General features: G+C 42.2%; 1 protein-coding gene across 1 annotated transcript; it reads right to left on the bottom strand.

Moving 5' to 3' along the window:
* Positions 1-4,029: 4,029 nt before the first annotated feature.
* On the bottom strand, positions 4,030-11,590 carry LOC134530063 (hydroxymethylglutaryl-CoA synthase 1). Its single transcript, XM_063364614.1, has one exon. It carries the CDS (start codon positions 11,276-11,278, stop codon positions 9,899-9,901), a length of 1,380 nt encoding a protein of 459 aa, XP_063220684.1. The 5' UTR covers positions 11,279-11,590; the 3' UTR covers positions 4,030-9,898.
* Between the last annotated feature and the right edge of the window lie 315 nt (positions 11,591-11,905).

The raw sequence follows: 11,905 nt of genomic DNA, 5'->3' as shown, positions 1-11,905 counted from the left end.
CAGAAATACCCGCGACCCGCCGACCCGCGCCGCGCCGTGAGAGCCGACGGCCGTGCTCGCGTCCTGCACACGGCTGCCAACCAGCGCTTGGAGATCCAGGCGTTGCTCCCATGCAGTCGGCCAGTGTTACCTTTCTGTTTTTACTTTCTGCGAAAAGAATTGTGTTTGAGAAAGTGAAAATGGTTAAACAGGTGTGTTTGCAGTAACACTTACCTGTGGCAATCCTTGTCTAGGAACTTGAACATTCTGCTTTTATTGCCGCGTAGTAACGTGTTGAGTCGCCAGTCAGTCTCATAGCGGCGAGTGATCAACTACTTGTTATGTGCGCAAACGTCTCCTTAGGCATACTAAACCTCTTGACCGTTCGCGCATCTCTTAAGAACGTAGGATGCTCGACTTTGCCCTAACTTGGGAAGGAGGTCCATATCCTCGTCTGCACTTTCTTGTTGGGTTTGTTGGGCTGTAAGCTGTTGTCTTCGTCATTGTGCCTGGCATCTCCCTTGACTTGCTGATCTTTCTTCATTCTTTCATCTCACTACTCAGGTGTTCTGTAAGCGACGCAGAAGCATGTCACAGCGGCAGCCCGTGGCTCGGAGACTGCCCGACGTCCTGAGCTCCATCTCCAGAAGCAGGCTCTGTGTTGCTATATTCACTCCAAGGCTACCAGGAGAGCTGAGAGCTATCTCATCGTCAGTTTAAGAGTAGAGCATTTTCTTTTACCATTTATACATTTTGGTGGGTGTACTGATGTGCTCTGTAAGCCACTTTTCCTCCGGACAAATTGTCCCAGAGCCTAGTGTGGAAGAATGCAAGAATACCAACTGAAGAGATCTTACCTTCGTCCTTTGTGGGCTACAATAAAGTATATCCTCACCCATATAGCCCGATATGCCTCGCACACACAAAAGTGGCCAGATTGTGTTTCCAAGTAGTCATTAATTAATTTGGATTTGCATTTCAATGTAAGCATTTCTTTCATGCAAATTTGACATGAGTGTTTCATGAATATAATAACATTAATGCATGCAGTAGAGTCCCGAAACTCACCCTAATGTGGACCGAAGGGTGGCAGAATTTGTGAAAATGGGGTTAAAAAAGAATAAGTACGAATGTTTCCTCAGAAAATACAGTAATGTACTTGAATGTATTGTTTGCTTGAGAATACAGGAGAGAATAAACTGCCCAAATACCCTTAAACAAAGGAAATGTACATACTTTATGAAAGCATAGAGCCTTTACTACATGTAAATGAAAATTAATGAATACACAGTGTACAGTAATTTACCTGATAAGACAGACCTTAAAAAAATACTTTTAGGAAGGAATAAAGTTGTCTATAATTAGCCAACTTTGCAAAAACTGGCTACTTTTATTTTAAAGACATGCATAATGTCCTGTTTGTCTTCCACACTGCACTCTGCAGCTTCATCACGAAGACGACGAAGGAACAGTAAGTCCATTACCACGCACCTTGTTCAAAATACTGAAGGGTGGTTTGGACAGCCTCCAGTCCCTCACTATGTGATATTTCAGGAGCTTGTACGGTGGGATCCTCAATGTAAACGTCCTCATTTTCCGGCATTGTTTCATTAACTGTGACAGCAGCAATAATTTGTGCATCTGACATGTCAGTATCATTCTGGAACCACTGATCGTCATTTTCATCGGCTTTTACACATCCAGGAACTCTCTTCACTTTACATTTTCTGCATCATGTTCACTGAACTCATTAACTCGTGATCAAGGAGTTTTTGCCAGGAACAAACTAGTTTTAATGACTAACTCGTTCCAGGTGTCTGCCACCCATCCAACAACATCCAGAAGGTTAATCAGGCCTTGACCATCATCGTTTGCAGAAAGAAGGGGGGATAACAGCTTGCACCTATATCGTCTCTTGAGACTAACCAAAATGCCTTGGTCCAATTTAATGCAGTTTTTTTTGACATACACCATTGCAATTTTGCACTGTTTATCGTAGAAAAGTTCCAGAAAAAAAATATGAAGATAAAAAATTCACAGAAAACAAGACTAAATCAGCTGATGTCGGACAAACGGAACCAACGATGAAACTGAACCAGTATAAAAATTGTCCATTGCATGAATCATTTAAATAACTCCTTGGTTGTTTTATCTATGCAGAAAGTGACAGTGTGTTCTACATTATTAATACCTATATCATTTTAAGGGAAATATGAGAAAGCATTAATCATGTTGGTAACATTTATTACTGTCAGAATTCAATAATGCGCTTGACTCATGCAGTGGCAACGGCACCTGTCTATTGCAGACAGCACGGACTGCCGTGCTCAGTTCGCCGTGTCTCGTCTCCAGTGCACGGGGTTTCAAACACGGTGGTACAGAGCGAGGCCGTTGGAACGGCGCGTCAGCCCATGTTTATTCATCTCACTGGGTTATTTGTGTTCAAAGCCTTCGGAATATTTCTTTGCTGAGGGGACTACATTTTTTGAGTCAAGAAAATTCTGATCGCATGAAGGGAATAGTTGAGTTACGTGGAGGGGGAGAAGGCAGGAGAGAGGTGGAAATGGCGCAGCACACTTGCATGTATTCTGTCTGCGACCTCAGCCAAAGAGAATCATGTTTTCTATACCTAATAATAATACATATAAGCAAAAAGTTTCACTTCTGTCGCATGTGGACTTCCCGCACATGTATCTTACCCCCCAATTATTACTTTTTATTTTGTGTTACAAGAGCATTTATTTTAATTCCTATGTAAGTAAACAAATGGTATTGCTAGTCTTGTTGTACTAACTGCGCAACACTGCAGGAAGACCGACTGAAGAGCACAGGCTGTGTGGCCCTCGGCCACGTGGCGTGCCGCGGCGGCGAAGGACATGCGACCAGGCAAGCAAACTGCGGGCTGTGTAAACCACGACACCACATGTTGCGGCTTGTCGACGTCGCGAGGCCGCGTGGGATAAACACAGTCGAGCAAGAAGCTTGGACTCTATTACTCCACATGCGAGTTTAAAACAACCGACTGTCCTTCGAAGACTGAAGGCCGAGCAGCAGGGGGGGTGAGGAGGGGTGTGCAGCCACACACACTCGATCCCATCGCAACACTCGCCGCTTGGGGAGCTTGAAACTGAACACACAGCATCTGGATATCATGTTGAAAGTTTAGAAATTGAAAACAAAATGTTGTAAACCACGAGGGTTATTCAGAACGTACAGAACATTTGTTTCTCTAAATATTTTTATTTAAGATAATCTAAGAAAACTTATTTTACAGCACATATAATACCACGACTATTTTTTCTAAATAGTTGCCTCAAACATTGTTGTAGCGTATCACCAGCTTTTCTGTGCCTTCTGTATGCTTGGTTACCACCGACTAGCAATTTCGTAAAGAACTACTGTTCTGTAAGTTTCAGGAATGAAATAACTAGAGTCCATCTAAGGTGAAACATCTATCCTGTTAAATTTTTTACTCAGTACTTGACTTGTGTTCATCATTTAAAACGAAGGCAATTTCATGTCACACTGTTCGTGACAATGGGACGTCCAAAATCGTGTGCTGAGAACTGCCTGATACAAGCTTTGTGCTTGTTAGTTAGCTGTGCTGGCATCTAGCTCACGTGGTTGCAGTATAACGGCTAGGGCTTTACTGGTGTGGAATGCATCAGAAAATCACACCTAAATTATTACACTGAGACTATAGTCTACGAGAAGCTTTTTTGCGATATGTGTTAAGAAGCTGTAATGAGAGGCAGGCGCTAGCATTGAGATACAGCATACGAGTTCCTTCACAGAGAAGTACTCTAGGAAAATGACCAGAATTGAGAGTAGTTAATGCAATAATGCTTGAGTCCACACTTACTACTGGACACAGACCCGACTATTCTGGCACGAGGTTTCGCGAGGCTGGGTTCTCTCCGACCACATCCCGGTGGGGCCCGGCCTGGGACTGCAACACGTTCAACTTTGCGCTCAAATAAAGCACCACTCTGTCGTTCAGTAATTTTTATAGAGATTGCTAACACGTAAAATAACACAGGAACAATAAAATTGTGAAATGATTATTATCTTTAATACTTCAGTTATAAAATACAGTAGATCATCTGCATGGAACAAGTAGTGAGCAACACTCGGTCACTTAACGGCATCTCGCATCACTCTGGACCATCGTGAACGTGACAGCAGTTCTAGGCAGCGGTGCACGCAGCATCACCTCACGCATTTTCCTTTCGTTTGAACCTTTGCTGTTGAAAAAGTTTTTGTTTTAATTATTATAAATTTTTAAAATGTGCTGCCAAACATTCAATGGAGTGAATGCAAAACTTCTGTTGAATAGTACAAAATGTGACTTGAGCAGCATTCCAAGACATTCGGGTGCGGTAGCCTTGTCGGGATACAACTGTATCCTCACAGGCTGTATTACAGAACGTGTTCACATCGAATCCCTGTTAGGTAACGAAAAAGCAACTGTGCCCTGCACGTGGCTAGAAACTGATTTCAGTGCATTCTAGCGGAAGTTTGGCAACCATCGATACTTCTGTTACGCCATAAATCCGACAGAAAGCAGATACTTCATGCTAATTAAATTGTGTAATTTTAATTCACTTAAGTACTTTGAAAGTTGCGATTATTTGTTGTTACGACCATTAAAGTGTACAAAATGTATTCCAGGATAGTTTCGCTATCATAAAGTTTCATTCGGCACACCGACACACATGTCCTCCAATGATCCTAAAAATGTTTATATACAAGTGAGTGGTGCCAGATGCGTTGAACAAGTGAGCCTGCACATGCGTCGAATTTGGGCAACAGAACGACAACGGATAGGACAACAAAATCTGTTGGGACTGGCCATGTCCTATCGTGCACTGGGAATACAGTCAAGGAACAGGTGTGGCATATTCACGCATTAACCCTTATACTTGTGTCTTGGAACACTGCCCTTACAGCTCAATATCACAGAGTTTTATAGAAGAGCACTGTGGCCTCCTACAACTTGTAGGACGCTGCTCCGCGCCACGGCTACATCTGAAGCCAGGAATGATGGAACTATAACTACCAACATGCATTACAGTCACAGCTACTGCACTCTAAAAAAAAATACATAGATTTGTTTGTACAAAATAAAATGGTAACAATCACATGTACAACCACAAAGCCAGGTGTACATATTGATATTTGTTAATATGTGTAATTAAATAGTATTTATAAATAAATTTTAAAAAATGTAAAATAATTAAAATTGCAATTTCACAAATAAATATCTAAAAACAGGATATTGCATGCTTTATTAACACAATTAAAAAAGTAACAAGTCAGTAAAAATATACATATAGTTATTATCGTTGTCTTTAGTTATCACTAAACCTACAATTATTAAAAATGATTTCCTTTTAGTATAATAATAAAAAAATTTTAGAATTATAATTTCAATGAAAACATTCAAGAATTTAAAATGTAATGATGCAAAAAAATACAGTTTTAAAATAATCCGAAAATTAGGCTTTCTGGCCAAGACAGAAAACTGATATGCACAGTGACAACAGAGGAAGGAGTTACTTAATTTACCGCGCTCGAAGCAGCCATATCTCTGAGCGCACGTCAGTGAACTGTCAGATAGCAAGAATGTCCGTAGACTTAACAACGTTCTTGAAGGAACATGTTTCTTTATCTGCACGTCAATTACATAAGACTTGCAAATGGGGAGATACACCAACAGCTGCTCTTTGTGTCAAGAGTTGCTGCCAACATACAACACGTAATACAAATCCAAGTTTTACAAAACAAAGTATTAGAATTAATTAATAACCCTACTGAATTAAATATACCTAATTAACATGTTACATAAAATTTAATATTAAAATGAAAAGACTCGATTACACAATGTTTGCACTGCCACAGGCCTAACACATAAATATTTCCTCTTACAAGCGACCAGTGACCTGACTCATTCTGCACACAACACCGCATCGCGAGGGGAACTTGCGACACACTGACGGTTCAGCCACCTCACAGCAGCAGGTGCAAACTGCGGTGTCTCGGAGCTACACGTTCCAGCAGCAATGACTATCGTTTAACCGCTCATTCGAGAAAGACCAACCAACAAATAGAAATAAAACACGTAATTGTACTTCAGTCATTACTGGAGGCATACCATGTACAGTATTAAAAAGACAATTAGAATTAGCCTTAGGTAAAGGAATGAAATATTTAATTCTCCAAACATGACAAAGCCTATGCTGGTCGACAACACTCTGGATGAACCGCTGCTAGCGTCGAGTGAACACGGGATGTCTGCGCGCTCGGAGCAGCAGAGACCTCGCGAGCACCGAGCAGAGTGCTGGAGTCTGCTCTACCAGTTGACTTCATCCCTCAAGGTTCAAACACGTTTGTGTTGGGAAATACACGGTGTTTTCTCCTTGCATGTGCACAAGCTTGGAATCATTCAGGGATGTAGCATACCAGCAGCTGCTTCTGAGTGAAATGTGGTATGTTGCAAGACAAAGCAACTATCAGCCACGTGACAGCTAGATGAATGTGCGGGCTAAATTAACAACGCAATGACCTCAATGCTGACAGCTGAAACCCGGAGCTGAAAGTGACTGCATAAATTAGTAACTGTCATCACATGTTACATCGGACAGCCAAGAACACAGCACCTCTGACAATCTACAAGTGCCGAAAGGAAACTTTCTTGGAAAATTATCTCACAATACAAGCCATGAGAAAAATTAAGACATCATATAATTTTAATTTAAATACATACCACCTATTGGGACTGAACAGAATACGATAATGATCATCACAAATGCAAGAGTATGTCTTAAAGTTTCAAATATTTCATACCTTGTTTTGCCTTACAGTTGTCTGTGTACATAATGAAATGCCTGTGCAGAATGTAGGCGCAGGCTGTGTAGTTCAGCCTGGATCCAAACCCGAGTCTCCCCGCCAGCAAGACAGTCTCAACTGCACTTGTCTCCAGCACGTCTGGTGTACTTGCAACTGCACAACCTGATCACTCACTAGACTAAAATAATGTAATACTGACAAATGCCGACTCGCCATGATAACATATTATAAACTATTTGTAATATTAACATCCCAGGCAGAACTCACATGCAACAGGATCAAGCTTTGTTGACTGCATTTCATTCAAGAGCTTTCTCTTTCTCTTTCTCTTTCTCTCTCTCTCTCTCTCTCTCTCTCTCTCTCGTTCTCTCTGGACAGACACCACCAATCAAACAGAATGCTGCAGTGCAAATGACTGAGGAGAAGTTAGATTCGAATCCAAAACTGCACCACAGTTACGGTGCATGCAAATGTTACACTTGAAAGCACGACATGTTGCTCAACAACAACAGTAAAGCCCCTAATCCACCTCGGCGACCTCACTGAATATGACACCAGGCAAGGTTCGTTGGGAATTGTGCCAAGAGAAGTTAATTCAGAACAATGTAATAAGCAAGAAAAAATACACGTGAGTTTTACTGTTTTAAAAAAAAAAACTTTTTGGCACAGTTACAATTCAAAGTACCTATTTGTTCTGGAACATTTAGAAAACTCATGTACACAACATTCCAAATGATCTCATGCTCCATGTAGCAAAAATGTTACACATGTATTTAATTCAATGCATCCAGCTCAGAATAACTTTGAACAAATTTCATTCTATATCCTACTACACTGCTTTTTCTTTAACCTTCAAACACAATAGTATCCCTTGCACTAACAAATGGTCAAAAAAAAATTAGTTTTGGGCCAAGGTAAGATAATATTTAGAAGGTTAACAATAATTATTACGAATTTTATACTGTAAATAGTAAGAAAGTTATGATTTTCTTTTTTTAATTTCAACACCTGTTTCTTTAAAACTATACAGTTATAGTTTGCATTATAAAAAAAATTTTTTTGTCACAAGTTATAAATAATGTTTGGATGTTAACAATCATTTGCAATGAATTTGATAGTTTAATTACTAAAGAAGTTATATTTTTGTTGCCCTATAACCCTTAGCTATATACCTCGTAATAATAGTTGGTTGTATCAAAATTTATTTTTGACAAAAGTTTTAGATAAAATTTAGAAGGTTTAAAATAATATACAAACAAATTTGAGAGTGTATATGGTATGTAAGTAATGCAACTTTTCTTGTTCATCAATCCCTGCTTTTTCCACACCTCGCAGTTACGGTTGGTTGTATCAAAAAATTATTTTTACAACCAATTTTGATATTATTCTAAGAAAATATAACTTCATACAGATGCAATATTTTTCATATTAAGTAAGGGAATTGTATAAATTTTTTTTCTTTTTCGAAAAATCTTTTCCAGTACGTGATTTGTGCAAAATTGTAGCAGTTATAGTGTAAATAAGAAGCTACGCACATGCATATGTATATGCAAGTGTGTGTATACACACACATATACCCATACATACACAAACACACATTCGGGATGACGATGGTTTAGGGGTCTATGTTCCACAAATCAAAAAACAAAGTAAATATTTTCCGGAATTCCCACTATGGTAATGGCTACAATAGATAGTCTTTCTTTGAAATCTACCTGACAGTCTCGGACATGTTGTGTTCATTAACAAAACCCATATTCCCCAGAACTACCTGAATGCAAGTCTGTCGGGGCATGTCCAGTGCCAGAGAATACTGTACCTAAGCGGCTCGGAGCTACAGAAACCACGTGAAGTCTGAACCGAGGTGTCCTGCTGGAGCAGGCATCAGCCCCGTCGCAAGAGAGCTGTGTTCACTTGGTACCACTGCTAGGAGTACCCGCAAGTCTTAGTTGTGTAAACATGACAATCACCGACTCAACAAGGCAACATGGTGTTCATAAACTCTCACAGCTACACAGCAACACAGCAACACAGCAACACAGCAACACAGCAACACATCACATCACCAACAAGGAAGTGTGCTGTACATCACGATGAATAGCAGGAGATACAGGCTTTGTTTCACTCGCAGTCTCTTTTGCCCCCAGGAGTTTAAGAGTTAGGAGCAAATAAACCTAGCGCAAAAAGAGTTGGGAACTCTCATATAAGCAAAGAGAACAACTTGGGTTTTTTTGTTGCATGTCACAATAGCAGACATCTTGAAAAATAAAAAATTTAATTGTGAATTTGTCTGAGGGTGAAACTGCTCAGGCAATACCTAATATCATGCCACAGATGATGAGACCTTAACAAATTTATAATGTATGTTTTAAAATAAGATTGTCAATACGAATATGCTCCACATAAATGAAATGAAAAATATTTTAACGAAAATACTTTATTCAAAATATTATGAGGTATAAATATGGCAACATTATTGTCATTTGTAACATGATACGTAAGTTATTTTGTTAAAAATCACAATACCCTGAACGTTACGAACACACAGAAGTAGATGATCGCGCAGAAACAACCAGCAGACGACCTGCCCTCGCGACTCTGCCTCGAGCGGAGCATCTCGCTCTCTCCAGTAATACTGCTTCCGGCAAGTACAACGTGCAGGGTGCCCGAGAGTTAAAAGGTCAAAAAGAGACTGAGTAAAACAAACCTATTATTAACAGTATATACCAGCAAAATGACACATACTATCAGGCACCTTTTTCAATTATATGATTTGAATATCATTAATCTGCCGTGCCTTCACAGCTGAAGGCAACAGGAAACCCAGCTTAGGGCCTGATGCGTAGAACTGGCCAGTTGGAACAGAAGAGGCAGCCTCGATGAATGAGCGTCTGGCAACGACGAGGGGTGGCGGGGGGAGTTGAAGCATGATCGCCTCGTGGGTGAGCGAGTGGTCGGCCCAGGCGTGAGTGGGAGCAGAACCACGACAGGAACAGCTGGTGAAACAATGCTTGCAAGTGGCCGTGGGAAATATGAGCTGTGTTGGCTGAGCGTGGAAGCCGCCCCTCTGCTATGAGGCGGTGCGCTTGTAGAAGCGGCGGTGCTTGTCGTCCACGTGGTCCAGGTACCAGGTCCCAGGAAACAGCGTGTCCGGCGATGACCGAGGAGTGTACGGCGCCTGGTGGTGGTTCTTCTCGCGCAGCTCCATCATCTCCGAGAACTGAGCGGGACTCACCGCCTTGCGCGCCCCCAACATCTCCGTCACGCCAGACACGCCGCTCACCAGCTTCTGCAGCGCGGGGCCGTCGCCCGTCACGCGCAGCGAGAACATGGAGGACGCCAGTCCCGAGCCGTACGAGAACAAGCCCACGCGCTTGCCGCTCAGGTCCGCGAGCGGCCAGCTCGCCAGCAGCGACACCAGCCCCCCGTACAGAGACGGCGTGTACATGTTGCCCACCTGGCTGGCGATCAGCAGCGAGGCCTTCGTCTTCTTCTCAAAGTCATCCTTGCTGAACGTCATGAAGGCTTTCTCCACATCGCGGTCGAAGTACGTCTCCTCCAGCTTCACGTCTTTGAACTGCTCCAGACCGGGGAACCTGGAAGCCACTTCTCCCTCCGAAACATTCACGTAATCATTCAAAACCAACCTAGCCAATGATTTCTGAACCAGCTTGCAGTAAGGTGAGTGGAACAAGACTGCGTCAAAATGTCGCAGCTCCACCTTGTATTTCGTAGAATTATTTTGGAAGACTTTGGAGGCTTTCTTGCAGTACAGTTGGTAACAGTTATCTAGTGCATTCAAGTAGCATTGTATCGATAGTTTGCCATCAACGGTCGGATATTCGGATGAAAGATCCGGTTTGTAAAAATCGTAAGCGTGAGCCATGTAGGTGGCTCGGACACCCCTGTCGAACACGAGCGGGGCGTTGGGCCCGATCAACATGGCTATCGCTCCGGCCCCACCCGTGGGCCTGGCATTCCCCTTGGCATACACGGCTATGTCTCCGGCCACCACCAGAGCGTAGCGGCCATCCCAAGCGCTGGACTCCACCCAGGAAACAGCATTGAACAGAGCAGACGTACCACCGTAGCAGGCGTTAGTGGTATCTACCCCTTCGACATCGTAGTTACCACTGTCGGTGAACAGCTGCATCAACACACTCTTCACACTCTTGGATTTGTCGACGATCGTCTCGGTGCCTACTTCCAGCCTGCCGATGTTGCAGAAGTCTACTTTGTGTCGTTCCATAAGCTTGCTTACCACCGTCATGCACAGGGAGTTGATGTCCTCTCTGTCGGTGCAGAAGCCCATCTTGGACTGGCCCAGGCCGATGGTGTACTTTCCCGGGGGCACGCCATCGTGGGACTCGAGCTCGGCCTGGTCCACGTACTGCGACGGCACGATGAGTTCCAGAGCGCAGATGCCCACGTCCGCCGGCCACGAAGTCATCCTGCACTCTCCCGAGCTCGAGTTCCGTCACGCCTGCCGCTGGCCGCAACGGGTTCCACTTTCCCACTTTCCACTCGCACGCTACTTACACTCAAACAAACTTCCCTGACCTTGACACTGAAACCTTGTTTACACGCCTTCGACCCACGGTAATTTCGTTTTACTAGTTTTGATTTAATTAAAAATACAGATATATTATTTTAATTATCGCACATACTTTTATTTTTTTTATTCTCATTTCATGTGTCGTATACCGAAATTTAATGAATTAGGTTAAAATAACAGGACTTTCCTCATGCTTATGTTCAATCGATATATATCGAAATTGTTAATATATATATATCTGTTCTTAGAATTTATTCATTTTTGTCATTCTGGATATTAATTTTTTTAAATTTTAGTGTTCAGTGTAAAGATTTTGTATCATTTGTTATAATTCGGATAGCTCTTTCCTACATATTAACAATTGTCTTAACTCCTACTGCATTACCACGACTTTCAATGCTGTAAGTTTGTCGTCTGCTAGGCTGTATTGTGGGTAAAATTAGGAATGTTTATGCACGGTGGATTATCAAGGAGGGTTTCTGGCAATGTGACGAGAGACAGCAATGGGAAAATTAACAAAAA

Source organism: Bacillus rossius, chromosome 3 (genome assembly GCF_032445375.1).
Source record: "Bacillus rossius redtenbacheri isolate Brsri chromosome 3, Brsri_v3, whole genome shotgun sequence".
Taxonomy (NCBI): domain Eukaryota; kingdom Metazoa; phylum Arthropoda; class Insecta; order Phasmatodea; family Bacillidae; genus Bacillus; species Bacillus rossius.
The sequence above is the reverse complement of the archived record's forward strand: the minus strand, read 5'-3'. Positions and strand labels throughout refer to the sequence as shown.

Coding starts and splice junctions, on each gene's coding strand:
- LOC134530063 (XM_063364614.1), bottom strand. CDS start 11,278: ATGACTTCGTGGCCGGCGGACGTGGGCATCTGCGCTCTGGAACTCATC.